Source organism: Mobula hypostoma, chromosome 15 (genome assembly GCF_963921235.1).
Source record: "Mobula hypostoma chromosome 15, sMobHyp1.1, whole genome shotgun sequence".
Classification (NCBI taxonomy): Eukaryota; Metazoa; Chordata; class Chondrichthyes; order Myliobatiformes; family Myliobatidae; genus Mobula; species Mobula hypostoma.
The window spans coordinates 51,927,535-51,943,262 of NC_086111.1; the positions used below are offsets into that span (position 1 = coordinate 51,927,535).

A 15,728-nucleotide genomic window follows, 5' to 3' on the forward strand; every position below is an offset into this window, starting at 1 on the left:
AAGTTTGTTGTTGCATCAAAAATCTGATTGAGCAAAGTTGCTTTAAAAGCTTAACTTTGCAGACGTCTGCAGCAGAATCGAAAACATGTTTATATTGACGTGAATGGGACACGCCAGGTAGGAAGAACCGCATCTCACACTGGTCGCGATTCTCGCGGTCGCTCCGACTCCCGAATGAAACACGAGTTGGGCTCGTGCTTCCACGCTGCAGCGCTGCCTGGCAACCTCCGATTCGCCATCACTATGGTGACCGACTTGTTTGCGAACACCAGAAAGTAGCGGGCTTCCCTGGGGAGTGGACCGAGGTAAGACACGCGGGCCGGCCAGGTAGGTCACCCCGGGCACGTGTGTTTGTATAGCTGGCTTCTAAGGCTGTATGCTGGAGGAAACCCGGGACAAGTCGCCTGTAACACAGGCGAACGAGCCGGCTCAGGGGGAGGCCGAGCGAGCACTGATCGGTTCTCTCTCGGACCCCGTCAGGGGCGCCGCTCTGGGACTCAATTCTCACCAGTACCACAACACGTCTCAAAAAGGGCAAAAGAGATTTTAAAGGGGCAAAAACTAATGATAGCCACGAGCTTATAAAGTTTAAATCTTACTCGAGTAATGAAAATGTTAATAAGCTTAAGAAAAGGAATTCTGATGTGATACATCATACGTCAACTGAAAAAAATCTTTTGAGTATCAAAAGTAGTGTGTGAATGTGATTAACCAGGAATGACAGGATTTTACTCAGTTAGACAATGTATGCAGTAATGTCACAGTAATCCAACGATATCCTCTAAAACAAGTGCAATTATCGTTCAAAGTTACTAACGTTCTATTATCGCTACAATGCAATTGACTCGTGACTTACATTCTTATTTCACTCTAATAATGTAAAATGTTAGAAATAGACAACAAATTAAATTCCAGTTAAGTGGAGAGACATGGTGAGAGTCAGAGGATAGGAGGGGAGAGTGTGAGATGGAGAGGCATCTTGCACGTTTCATTTGGTGAGCACCTGAAAGGCTACATTATCATTGAAAATGATTTTCAGACTGCTGTATGTCGTTTTTGGGTATTTTGACCGAAATTCGTGAACTTTGGACCTAAGGCCCTTAATGAAACATTTCCCTATATTTCGAAACTTCCATAAATTGAGGGATACTTATGAATGAATAGTTTCAAATTGCTTTGATCATAAATTTTGGTGACAAAATTAAAAACAAAATTAACATTCCAGCTTTACATCTATGCTTTGCTTTGGATCATTGTGTACACATGACAAAACTGTGGAAGAATATCGGCAACTTCAGAAGAGACAGCTTAGAAGAGTGGACAGATCTTAAAGAGTGCATCTTCAAGGCAGATACTGTAAAATAAAGTTACAGAATGGAGGATGGATCAAGAGATTGATAACACAGAGGGGTTTAGCAGCATAGCCTTTTAAAAAAAAGTTATAATTTGTTTTAGAGACATAAAATATCCTTTTCCACTTTATGACAAGTTACATGAAGGGAAGGGAGTATTGATAGATGAGAAGGAACTTTAGGCCAAATCTTCTGCATTTGCACTGTATATTGCATATAATTATTTGTAATTAATTTCACTTTTGTTCTTTATGTTTTACCATCAGAAAAATTATTAAATGATCTTTAGGAATAATTTTTTCATTAATTTTCTTTCTTTACTAACTTAGATGAAGACCTCAAAGAAATTTAGAAATTCCTGTGCACCCCAGCCTGATATTAGAATTCGACTGCCTCCTATATACCCTATGTCTGAGTCAATAGTGAATAATGAACTCTCTCCAAGCAAACTCATGAGTTATAGTTCCCACAAGTACCACCAACAGTTACTTGGTAAAATCATGTAAGTAGAATGTTTCAAAGTGTCACATTTATTAAAGAAGGGTTTCTTTCATGAACAAATTATATTCAATCACAGCAACTGTAAACTTTTGCTCAGTAATGCAATTGGGATGCATGGATACAATTGTGATCACAGGTTGATAGTGATGCAGTGAAACTGTAGTGAGTACCTCCACTTAATGTAGCTCATTTGCATTTCCTTTCCATGAATTCATAATTTCACCTTAATCATATGAAGCTAAAAGATGGAAGATCACTTAAATGAAACTCTAAGATAAGTTCATTTCTGAAAAAGGTGTGGTTTAGGCTGACTGCAAAAAATTTGATTGCAAATACATGCAGTAGATTACATGAAAGTGTCATTCATATTTGTAGGAAGTGGCTATATATGTCAGTGCTGACTGGAAGCAGCAGATTTGCAATTTGAAAAGAGGTTTGGTTCAATAGTTTGAGCAACAGACAGGAGATTCTATGGACGTGAATGACATCTGGATGGTATGTTACCTCCCGGGTGGCAGGGTCAAGGATGTCTTAGATTGTGTCCACAACATTTTGGAGGGGGAGAGACAGCAGTAGATGTTTTGATACATATTGGTACCAATGACATAGAAAGGAAAAGCAAAGGGGTCCTGAAGAGAGAATTTAGATAGCTGGGCAGAAAGCTGAGAAGCAGGACCTCCAGGGAGGTAATTTCTGGATTGCTGCCTCTGCCATGCACCAGTGAGGGTAGAAACAGGATGACTTGGCAGATTAATGTGTGGTTGAGAGGTTGGTGCAGGGAGCAGGGCTTCAGGTTGTTGGATCATTGGGATCTCTTCTGGGGGAGGTATGACCTGTACAAAAGTGACAGGTTGCACCTGAACCTGAGGAGGACCAATATTCTCACAGGTAGGTTTGTTAGAGCTGTTGGGGAGGGCTTAAATTAAATTGGCGGGTAGGGTGGGGTGGGTAGGAACCGGAGTGAAGGGTAGGACAGATGATAAAAAAGCAAAGTTAGCATGTAGTCAGACTGTCAGGTAGGGCAGGTAGCTGATAGGACAAAGTTGCAGCCAGCAGGATGAGTATCAGTGCATTAGGGATGCAGAATCAAAAAGAGTAGCAAATATAGTACACCAAGTGTTATATCTCAATGCATGGAGCATAAGAAATAAGGTGGATGAGCTTGTTGCAATATTACAGATTGCCAGGTATGATGTTGTGGCCATCTCTGAATTCTTGCTGAAGGATGGTTGTAGTTGGGATATGAATGTCCAAGTTTGGGTCGGAGGAATAGAAAGGTAGGCAGAGGGGGTGGCGTGGCTCTGCTGGTAATGAATGGCATCAAATCAGTAGAAAGGTGTGATATAGGACCGGAAGATGTTGAATCCTTGTGGGTTGAGTTAAGAAACTGCAAGTGTAAAAGAACCCTGATGGCAGTTATATACTGTACAGGCCTCCCAACAGTAGCTGGGACATAGACCACAGATTACAATGGGAAATAGAAAAGTCGTATCAAAAGAGCAATGTTATGATAGTCATGAGAGATTTTAACACGCAGGTTGATTGGGAAAATCAGGTTGGTAATGGATCTCAAGAAAGTGAGTTTGTTGAATGCCTACGAGATGGATTTTTTTTAGAGCAGTTTGTTGTTGAGCCTACTAGGGTATCAGCTGTCCTGGATTGGGTGTTACGTAATGAACTAGAGTTGATTAGGGAGCTTAAGGTAAAAGAACCCTGAGGAGACAGTGATCATAATATGATTGAGCTCAAGTTGAAACTTGATAGGGAGAAATTAAAGTCTGATGTAGCAGTATTTCAGTGGAGTAAAGGAAATTACAGTGGTATGAGAGAGGAGCACTGTCACTGAGCCTGGTTCCATGGTGGAGAAGAAGATGAGGAATGTGGTAGTCATAGAGGATTCCATAGTGAGGAGAACAGACAGGAGGTTCTGACAGCCTGACATACCAGCATGGTGTGTTGCCTCCCAGGTGCCAGGGTATGGGATGCCTCGGATCGGGTGCAGAGTATTCTGAAGCGAGAGGGTGAACAGCCAGAAGTCTTGCTACATGTTGGTACCAATGACGTAGGTAGAAAAAGGGAGGAGGCCCTGAAGAGAGAATTCAGAGAGTTAGGTAGGAAGCTGAAAAGCAGGACCTCCAGGGTCGTAATCTCAGGATTGCTGCCTGTGCCCACAAGCGCAAGAATAGCATGATCAGGCATATTAATGCATGGCTGAGAGACTGGTTTAGGGGACAGGGCTTTGGATTCCTGGATCATTGGGGCCTCTTTTGGGGGAGGTACGACCTGTACAAAAAGGACGGGTTACACCTGAACCCAAGGGGTCCAATATCCTAATAGGCAGGTTTAATAGGGCTGTTAGGGAGGGTTTAACTAATTTGGCAGGGGGATGGGAACCATTGGGCTGAGGAAGGTGAAAACAGTAACAAATCAAAGATAGTGTGCAAAAGAGATGATAGAAAGGACAGGCAGGAGATGAGGCTTAATCATAGCCAGTGGCATGAGTTACAGGGCAATAGAGGTGTGGTGCAGTTAAAACAGAAAACATCAAATACTGGACTGAAAGTGTTATATTTGAATGCACACAGCATAAGAAATAAAATGGATGATCTTGAAATTCAGCTACAGATTGGCAAGTATGACGCTGTGGTCATCTCTGAAACTTGGCTGAAAGACGGCTGCCATTGGGAACTCAATGTCCAAGGATATATGGTGTAGTGGAAAGATAGGTTAGTAGGTGGGGGGGGGGTTGGTGTGGCCCTGTGTGTGAGAAATAATAAATCATTAGAAAGGGATGACGTAGGATTAGAAGGTGTAGAGTCTCCATGGGTTGAGTTAAGAAATGGCAAGGGTAAAAGGACCCCAGTGGCAGTTGTATACAGGCTTCCAAACAGCAGCTGGGATGTGGATTACAAATTACAGCAGGAGATAGAAAAGGCATGTCAGAAGGGCAATGTCATGATAAGCGCTGGGAATTTTAACATGAAAGTGGATTGGGAAAACCAGGTCAGTACTGGACCTCAAGAGAGAGAATTTGTAGAATGTCAAAGGGATGGCTTTTTAGAACAGCTTGTTGTTGAGCCCATTAAGGGGTCAGTTGTGCTGGATTGGGTGTTGTGCAATGATCTGGAGGTGATAAGAGAGCTTAAGGTTAAGAAACACTTAAGGAACAGTGATCATAATAAGATCGAGTTCACTTTGAAATTTGAGAAGCAGAAATTAAATTCCAATGTGTCAGCGTTTCAGTGGAATAAAGGAAATTACAATGGCATGAAAGGGGAACTGGCCAAAGTTGACTGGAAAGGGACGCTAGCAGGAAGGGCAGCAGAGCAGCAATGGCTGGAGTTTCTGCAAAATATGAGGGAAGTGCAAGACAGATATACAAATAAGAAGTAATTTTCAAATGGAAGAAGGACACTACCATGGCTGACGAGTGAAGTCAGAGCCAAAGTAAAAGCAAAAGAGAGGGCATACAAGGAAGCCAAAGATAGTGGGAAGATAGAGGACTGGGAAGCTTTTAAAAACTTGCAGAAGGAAACTAAGGAGGTCATTAGAAGGGAAAGATGAATTATGAAAGGAAGCTGGTGACTAATATCAAAGAAGATACTAAAAGCTTTTTTTTTAAGTATATAAAGGGTAAAAGAGAGTCGAGGATAGATATGGGGCCAATAGAAAATGATGCTGGAGATATTGTATTGAGAGACACAGAGATGGCAGAGGAACTGAATGCTTATTTTGCATCAGTCTTCTCAGTGGAAGACATCTGCAGTATACCAGCATTCAAGAGTGTCAGGGAAGTGAAGTATGTGCAGTGAAAATTATGACTGAGAAGGTGCTCAGGAAGCTTAATGGTCTGAGGGTGTATAAATCTCCTGGCGCTGATGGAATGCACCTCGGGTTCTGAAGGAAGTAGCTGGAAAGATTGCAGAGGCATTAACAATGATCTTTCAAGAATCAATTAGATTCTGACATTGTACCGGATGAATGGAAAATTGCAGATGTTACTCCACTATTTAAGAAGGGTGGGAGGCAGCAGAAAGGAAACTATAGACCTGTTAGCCTGACATCAGTAGTTGGGAACTTGTTGGAATTGATTGTTAGGGATGAGATTATGGAGTACCTGGAGGCACATGACAAGATAGGCCAAAGCCAGCATGGTTTCCTGAAAGGAAAATCCTATCTGACTAACCTACTACAATTTTTTGAGGAAATTACAAGCAGGGTAGAGAAGGGAGATGCAGTAGATGTGGTGTACTTGGATTTTCAGAAGGCCTTTGACAAGGTGCTGCACATGAGGCTGCTTAGCAAGATAACAGCCCATGGAATTACAGGGAATTTATTAGCATGGGTGGAGCATTGGGTGATCGGCAGAAAGCAAAGAGTGGGAATAAAAGGATCCTATTCTGGCTGGCTGCTGGTTACCAATGAAGTTCTACAGAGGTCGATGTTGGGACCACTGCTTTTTACGATGTATATCAATGAGGGAGTATCTTCTTACTTTGTGTCGACAGTATTGTTTGAATTGCTTGAACGGGGGTTTGAAAGTCTGCTGTGCTGGGAGCCAAAGAGGAAAAGAGAGTGGGGAAGGAGCAGGAATTGCTAGTAGGGGTTTGTGCGGGTCAGGTAATGGCGGAAAAGGCGAGGGGGGTTGAGGGAAAGAGAGTGGAGAAGGAGCGGGATAGGGATTTGGGATCAGAGGTAGGCAGCTGGGGAGAAATGGATTATTGTGAAGGGAGAAATAAAGGGATGAGGAGATAGTGAGGGGATGGATGATTGAAAACCGAGACAAAGGGAATAAATGAATAAGAAATGACAGTGGAGAGAGCTCTGAAAGTGAGGAAGATGAAGAAGTTCAGAGAGAAGGTGTTGTCATAATTAGGTTTGATGAGAAGGCTCAAGGAAACATGAAGAAAATTAACCTGTGTGCTAACAACAACTCTGGCAAATAAGATAGGGGAAATAGTATTTGCAAAAGTCTTTAATAATGGCAACCTATTGGTAAAATGTGCGAATGAGGAACAACTTGAAAAAGCACTCAAGCTAAAAGAGATAGGAAAACGCAAGGTGGAATACTCAAGGAGGGTGGGGGCACGAAATGGTGGTGGATGTAAAGGAGTGATCATGGGGGTACCAATAAGTACAAATATGGAGGAGTTAAAGAGGAATATCAAAAGAGGAAAAGTAATAAATGTTCAAAGACTGAAAACAAAAAGGAGGGAATGAAAAAGAAAAGTGAATCAGTATTGATTGAATTTGAAGAAGAAAGAGTGCCAAGGAAAGTGTTCCTGGGTTTCATGAGTTACCCAGTAAGGGTGTATGTGCCAAAACCACTGAGGTGCTATAATTGTCAAAAGTTTGGACACGTGGCTAAAAACTGTAAAGGCAGAGGAGATGTGTTAGACGTGGGGGTGATCATGAATATGGAAAGTGCGGAACAGGAGTTCAACCAAAATGCTGCAATTGTGAAGGAGCTCATAATGTGGCATATAGTGGGTGTGAGGTTATGAGATGGGAGAATAAAATTCAAGAAATAAAAGTGAAAAGAAAGATCACTTATGCAGAAGCTGTAAAAATGTCAAGAGTACAGAATAATGCTCCTAATGAACAGGGAGCAATCAGGATGCGAGAGATGCAACAAAGAACAAATGACAGGATTTATGTAGACAAAAAGGCTCTAGTAACATTCATTGCAGGAGTGATTAATAGTACGACTGAGGTAAAGTCAAAAAGTGATAAAATTCAGCTGGTGGTCAAAGCAGCAGTGAACCATTTAGAGTTAGTAGGACTGACATGGGAGGAAGTGAGGGAGAACCTCACTAATCAGTCAAGCCAGGAAGTGTCATGAGTTGGTTAATACTAATTATGGTGATTCTTTTGCAATGGAATGCAAGGAGCTTACTGGCCAATAGCCAGGAATTCAAGCACTTTATTAAAGAAGTGGTTGTAAAACCGGATGTAGTATGTATTCAGGAAACTTGGTTGAAACCAACTTTAGACTTAGTGGTGTATGGGTATACAATGATAAGGAAAGATAGAATTTTAAGGGGAGGAGGGGGTTGTGCAATGTTAATCAAACAACGTATACCATATAGGGTACTGGAGAAAGGAGATGATCAGGAATACATAGTGGTGGAAGTGTGGAAAAGAGGGGAGGGAGTGGTTATAATTAACTCCTACAATCCATGTAAAAGATTGGATTTGGACAGCCTATTAAGGATACAAGGACAAAACAGACATAAAATAGTGTGGTGTGCAGATTTCAGTGCTCACAGCACAATATTGGGGGATACGATTACAGATTCAAATGGAAAAGTAACTGAAGATTTCATGGAAGAAAGGGATTTGGTGTGTATGAATGATGATAGAGGAACAAGGATAAACTTAGCAACAGGGACTGAGTCAGTATTAGATATTACATTAGTGTCTAAATCGTTGGCTGGCGTTAGTAACTGGGGAGTTTGGACTGCTTCAGCAGTAGGCAGTGATCACTAACCAGTTTTATGTTCAGTGGGTGAAATAATTGAAGTAAGACCAGGTGGTGGAATCTCAAAGTGGGTGTTTCGAAAAGCAGATCGGAATAAGTTCCAGAAGTTGAGTGAAGAGGCATTGACAAAGATAGACAATTCTGGAAATATAGATGAATTAAACAGTCAGGTGACTTCAGCAATTATTATAGCAGCAGAAGGATCTATACCCAGGAGAAAAAATAGGATGAATAAAAAACTGGTACCATAGTGGACAGAGGAATGTTGTCAGGCTGTAAAAAACAGAAACAGAGCATTCAGGTTAGTTAAAAGAACCCATAATATGCAGCATTTGACTCAATATAAGAAGGCACAGGCAGTGGTGAGAAGAACTATACGTCAAGCTAAAAGGGCAAGTTGGAGGAGTTTTTGCAACAAAATAGGAAGAACCTGTGGGAGAGGTATGGGGAGTGATTAAGAGGATGGGGAGAGGTAGAAGGGAATGGGAATATCCAGTAATGATATCTGAGGAGGAAACAGCAGTCTCCAGTAGGGATAAGGCTGAGATCATGGCCAAGTTGTTTGTACAGATACACAGTTCAGAAAATTTGCCTGAAGAAGGGAGAAGGAGAAGGGAAAGAACAATGAATCAACACCTAGGTGTGTTAAACAGGAGGGAAGAAACAGATGATATAATTGATCCATTTACGGTGGCAGAAATGGTGAGACCAATAAAGATGTCGAGAGCAACCTCCCCAGGGAAAGACCTGATATGCTATGTTATGCTAAAAAATCTAGGAGAAGGAGCACTCTTGAAGTTGCTGCATTTTTATAACAGAGTGTGGGAGGAGGGCAGATTCCCAAGTGCATGGAAAGAAGCAGTAGTAATTCCAATCAGGAAACCTGGCAAGGATCCATCAAAACCCACTGGCTACAGACCAATAACATTAACATCAAATACATGTAAGATAATGGAAAGGATGATAACAGAAAGGTTATCATATGAGCTTGAGAAGAGGGGAATGCTGGCAAGTTACCAGAGTGGTTTTAGGAAGGGAAGGAATTCCATGGACTCAGTAATAACGTTAGAGACTGAAATTAGAAGGGCCCAGGCGAATAACGGGTCAGTAGTTGTAGTGTTTTTTGACATTGAAAAAGCGTATGATATGATGTGGAAGGAAGGATTGTTAATTAAACTGCACAAGATGGGGGTTGGTGGAAGAGTTTTTAATTGGATTAAAGATTTTTTGTTTGGTAGAAAAATTCAAGTTCAGATTGGATCAGAATTATCAAAACAGTACATAGTGGGAAATGGCACACCTCAAGGTAATGTGATTAGCCCATTACTTTTCATCATTATGATCAATGATATCTTCACAAAGGTACCAGTGGATATAGGTAGGTCACTGTTTGCAGATGATGGGGGCTTGTGGAAAAGAGGCAGGAACATGGAGCATATAGTCAGGAAACTACAAGGAGCAAATTGATGAAGTGGTGGAGTGGTGTTATGACTGGGGATGTAGATTTTCAGTAGAAAAAACTCAAACTGCATTTTTCACCAGGAAAAGAAGTAAGGTAGGGAAGAAGTTAAGGATGTATGGGATTGAATTAGAAAGGGTTGGATCATTTCAATTTCTGGGAGTCATATTTGATTCACGATTAACATGGGCAGACCATATCAGGAAAGTTGAGGAGAAATGTAAAAAAGTAATAAATGTGATGAGATTGGTACTGGTAGGGAATGGGGAGCAAGTTGTTCAGCTTGAAGAGAATGTATGTGGCTTTAGTGAGATCTGTGCTGGACTATGGAAATATAGCATATGGATCAGCAGCTAGGTCCCTTATAAGGAAACTGGATGTGATTCAGGCTCAGGCTTTGAGAGTGTGCAGTGGGGCTTTTAAAACATCACCAGTATCAGCCCTACAGGTAGAAATGGGAGTAATGCCTTTGGAACTAAGAAGGATGCAATTGATGGCAAACTACTGGGCTAATTTGCAGGGACACAATGATTCTCACCCTGCAAAAGGAGTGTTGCAGGAGTGCTGGGAAAATGAGAGGTTTCAGGGGGATAACTTTAGTTGGGTAGGGAATGATATTGCTAAAGAATGTGGAGCGTTTGATCTAAGGATAAGTCCTTCAGTAGTTTATCCGATTGTAGATCCATGGAAGCTTGTATGGCCTGACATAGACTGCTATTTGTTAGAGGTAAAAAGGAAAGGAAAATATAAAACTGATTTGATTAGTGTGTTTAACTGTCATGTGATGGAAAAATATAGTGATTATACTCAGGTTTATACGGATGGTGCTAAGAAACCTGAAATGGGAGTGACAGGGTTTGGGGTGGCTATACCAGCAAAACAAATTGGAATCAGCAGAAGAACATCTAATAAGTTAGGCGTGTATGCAGTGGAGATGCTGGCAGTGTTGGTCGCGTTGTGATGGGTGGAGAAAGCTAGACAAGTCAAAGCATTGATATGCTCAGATTCATCCTCAGTTCTAGCAAGTTTAAGGTCTTTTCACTCAAACAGTTGGCAAGATGTACTTTATGAAGTCCTTCAGTCAGTCACAAGAATTGCAAATCAGAGAGGCCAGGTAAAATTTTTATGGGTTCCAGCACATGTAGGGATGAAGGGGAATGAGAGGGTGGATGAGTTGGCAAAGAGGGCATTAAAGAAAGAAAATATAGAAATGCACATTAGTATCAGTAAAGCAGAGGTTAAGTGTGTAATCTGGGAAAAAAATCAACCAAATGTGGCAAGAAAGATGGGACAAGGAGGGGAAAGGGAGGCATTTATATCAAATACAAAAAAGTGTTGCAGGTACTAGGGCAGGTAGTGGAAACAGAAGAGAGGAAACTGTGTGGACTAGGTTAAGGCTGGGCACTGTGCATTAAAGAAAACATTGAAAATGATAGGGAAACACCAGACAGGATTGTGTGAGGAATGTCAGGAAGAGGAGTCAGTAGAACATGTAGTTCTGAGTTGCAGGAAGTATGGGATACAGAGAGAGATGGTGATAATCAATCTAAGGGAATTGGGGGTGCAAGAATTCGCATTAAAAGGGTTGCTGGGCATGAGTGAGAGAGCACAGGTCAGGGTATTTTTAGCTTTCTTTAGGGGTACAGGGGTTTTTTACAGGATATGATGAATAAGCAGGAATAGGGTACTAGGATGGCCAAAGATGGGAGGATAAAATGTAGGTTAGAGTATGTGTGTGTGTGTATGATTCGGTGAAGGAATTTGGAATGTTATTCTATTGCACACTCTGGAGCAGAAGGTGGCAGTAATGCACCATTAAGCTGGGTGCCAACCACCGTAAAACAAGAAGAAGAAGAAGAAGAATTAGAAGTATGTCAATGATTTGGACAATGGGATTAATGGATTTGTGGCTAAATTTGCCGAGGATGCAAAGATAGGTGGAGGAGTGGGTAGTGTTGAGGAAACAGAGAGCCTGCAGAGAGACTTAGATAGCTTTGGGGAATGGGCAAAGAAGTGGCAAATGAAGTACAATGTTGGAAAGTGTATGGTCATGCACTTTGGTGGAAGAAATAAATGGGCAGACTATTATTTAGATGGGAAGAGAATTTAAAATGCAGAGATGTAAAGGGACTTGGGAGTTCTTGTGCAAGATATCTTAAAGGCTAACCTCCAGGTTGAGCTGCTTGTGAAGAAGATGAATGCAATGTTGGCATTCATTTCTAGAGGTACATATAGAATATAAGAGCAGGGTTGTGTTGTTGAGGCGCTATAAGGCACTCGTGAGACCACACTTGGAATATTGTGTGCAGTTTTGGGCTGCTTATTTTAGAAAAGATATACTGACATTGGAGAGGATTCAGAGAAGGTTCACAAGAATGATTTCAGGAATGAAAGGGTTACCATATGAGGAACGTCTGGCAGCTCTTGGGCTGTATTCTCTGGAGTTCAGGAGAATGAGGGGGGATCTCATAGAAATATTCCGAATGTTAAAAGGCCTGAACAGATTAGATATGGCAAAGTTATTTCCCATGATAGGAGAGTCTAGGACAAGCGGGCACGACTTCAGGATTGAAGGACATCCACTTAGAACAGAGATGCAGAGAAATTACTTTAGTCAGAGGGTGGCAAATCTGTAGAATTTGTTGCCATGTGCGGCTGTGGAGGCCAAGTCATTGGGTGCATTTAAGGCAGAGATAGATAGGTTCTTGATTAGCCAGGGCATCAAAGGGTGTGAAGGCCAGGGAGTGGGGATGACTGAAGAATTGGATCAGCCCATGATTGAATGGTGGAGCAGACTCGATGGGCCGAATGACCTACTTCTGCTCCTATATCTTATGGTTTTATGGCTAAAGTAAGTTGGAAGGAGATGCTGACAGGGATGACAGCAGAGCAGCAATGGTATGAATTTCTGGGAAAAATAAGGAAGATGCTGGATAGATGTATCCCAAAAATGAAAAAATACTCGAATAGCAAAATAGTTCATCTGTGGCTCCACAATCTCTACCGTTACCACTTTCAGAACCCTAGGGTGCAGGTCGTCTGGTCCAAGTGACTTATGTACCCTTAAGTCTTTCAACTTTTTGAGCATCTTCTCCCTTGTAATAGTAACTGCACTCAAGTCAAAGCTAATGTAGAAGCAAAAGAGAGGGCATACAACAAAGCAAAAATTAGTGGGAAGATAGAGGAATGGGAAGAGAGCAACTAAATGAATTATTAGGAGGGAAAAATGAAATATGAAAGCAAGCTAACAAATGATATCAAAGTGGATAGTAAAAGCTTTTTCAAGTATGTAAAAAATAAGAGATGAGAGTGGATGTAGGATCACTCGAAAATGAGACTGAAGAAATAATAATGGGGAACAAGGAGATGGCAAATGAACTTAATGAGGATTTTGCATCAGTCTTCACTGTGGAAGACAGATGTTGAAGAGTGTGTGGGAAGAGAAGTGAGTGCAGTTACTATGACAAGAGAGAAGATGCTCAAAAAGCTGAAAGACTTAAGGGTACATAAGTCACTTGGACCAGGCGAACTGCACCCTAGGGTTCTGAAAGTGGCAACAGTAGAGATTGTGGAGGCATTAGTAATGATCTTTCAAAAATCATTGGACTCTGATATGGTGCTGGAGGATTAGAAAATTGCAATTGTCACTCCACGCTTTAAGAAAGGAGGAAGGCAGCAGAAAGGAAATTATAGACCAGTTAGCCTGACCTCAGTGGCTGGGAAGATGTTGGAGTCAATTGTTAAGGGTGAGGTTATGCAGTACTTTGTGACACAAGACAAGATAGGACAAGGTCAGCATGGTTTCCTTAAGGGAAAATCTTGCCTGATAAACTTGTTGGGATTCTTTGAGGAGATTATAAGTAGGATAGATAAAGGGGATGCAGTGGCTGTTGTATATTTAGACTTTCAAAAGGCCTTTGACAAGGTGCCACACATGAGGCTGCTTACCAGGTTAAGAGCCCATAGTATTATAGGAAAGTTATTAACATGGTTAGAGCTTTGGTTGATTGGTAGGAGGCAGCGAGTGAGAATAAAAGGATCCTTTTCTGGTTGGTTGCCAGTGGCTAGTGGTGTTCTGCAGGGGTCGGTGTTAGGACTACTTCTCTTTATGTTGTATCTCAATGATTTAGATGATGGAATAGATGGCTTTGTTGCTGAGATGGCAAATGATATGAAGATTAGTGGAGGGGCAGGTAGTGTTGAGGAAACAGATAGGCTGTAGAAGGACTTAGACAGATTAGGAGAATAGGCAAGAAAGTGGCAAATGAAACACAATGTTGGAAAGTGCATGGTCATGCACTTTGGTAGTAGAAATAAATGGGCAGACTATTTTCTAAACAGGGAAGAAATCCAAAAATCTGTGATGCAAAGGGATTTGAGGTGACAGTTGAATCTGTACAATTGTGTATATGGAATTCCAATCTCAATCATATAGCAACTTCGAGAACATATACAATTGAAATCTCAAAGGCGAAATTTGTGTCACCAGAGGTTTGTACATGCATTCAATTGGTCAATTGGCCCCTCTGAGATGTAACAGTTCTGCAATTCAATCTTTATATTGCTATTAAAACGGTAATTAAGATGATCCATGAAGATGGTGTATTATGACCACAAGGTAGGTACTGTAATCCTAACTGTCTGTTTATCACATGCATATTTTAAGATGCACTGTGCTTTTCCTTTCCACCACTAAGGAAGTCTAGAGTTTTGATTTGGTCCCACTTCTTGACCAAAATCTTACTTGCATATACGCACTTGCATGCAAAGATTCCCTCAATAAGACTTACACTATTAATTTTTAATTTATAGCTTTGATGATGCACGTAGAATTTATGATGAAGTAATGCAAGAAATTGAGAAACAGGAACCGAGCACTCCCGAGCCTCAATTGCCTTCTACAGTGAGTGATTATTGTCTTTTGCTAAAATATGAATAACCCACGTTTATTTAATGTATTAACTCTTTTTTTCCTCATTGTATTCCTTCTTTTAGCTTTATAATATTAAAACCTCAGTATCCTAGTCAGAAGCAATCAATTTTGATACTACCTCCCAAGCAAAAGCCAGGATTATCTTTGAAGGTTAAATACAGAGTCGTTCATTGTGGTTTCTCTCTCATTTGAAAGTTCATATAGCAAAATGCAACAAGAATGCAACTTTCAGGATATATTTATTTTTCCAACAAGCTTATCTAGTCTATTTTTTAAATAGACACAAAACGAATTCTATTTTAGCAAACAATTTACTATTTTGTTTCTGTTCAATAAGTCATTGATAGATGTTTCAAAAGACACTGTGAGAAAATTAAAAATAATTCACTAAGCTTCCATCAGGCGTGTAAAACTAATTATTCACATGAGTATGCCAAAGATTGGCATAATTTCATTTTGCATGGAGCTTAGACATAGCTAAACACAATGTATCAACTATATTAAACTATACCCAAGCTCCATGCAAACTTATGAACAAAAAAAACAAGCAGACCATCTCTCATGACTCAAAATAAGAGCTCATCACTTTCAGTGCACAACAAGAACAGAAATTTCTCTAGTAACACAAAGAAGAGGAGGAGATTTTATATTTTCCCATTTTCAAATGTTGACTTAATGATGATGATATGTAATTTGGATAGAAAGTCACATCATGGCCACTTTTGGATGGGGAGTGATAGTGATGACGAACTTCTTGAAGTTGTATAGAAAGTTGCAGAAGCTTTTGTGTAATGTATTCATTCTCACACAAGAGGAAGTAATGATGTGTATCAAGTCTTTCATTTAGATTCACCATAATCTGTCTGAATTAATGTAGCTTTGCAGATTTTGGAACTTCCTTAGAGTGGATGATGCAAGTTCAGTTCTTGGCATCACAGCCTCGGGCAAAACTGTAATGTCAATATCTGGGCTTTTGGAAGAACATATTGCTTTGAGATTCTA

General features: G+C 40.8%; 1 protein-coding gene across 1 annotated transcript in view; it reads left to right on the forward strand.

Moving 5' to 3' along the window:
• Positions 1-311: 311 nt before the first annotated feature.
• The window catches only part of dnah12 (dynein, axonemal, heavy chain 12), a 175,417-nt gene continuing 160,000 nt past the window's right edge, over positions 312-15,728 (forward strand). The window contains exons 1-3 of the mRNA XM_063068407.1: positions 312-327; positions 1,682-1,854; positions 14,606-14,696. Of these exons, the coding sequence (XP_062924477.1) occupies positions 1,682-1,854; positions 14,606-14,696 (264 nt within the window). The 5' untranslated portion in view covers positions 312-327. The remainder of the gene's footprint in view (positions 328-1,681; positions 1,855-14,605; positions 14,697-15,728) is intronic.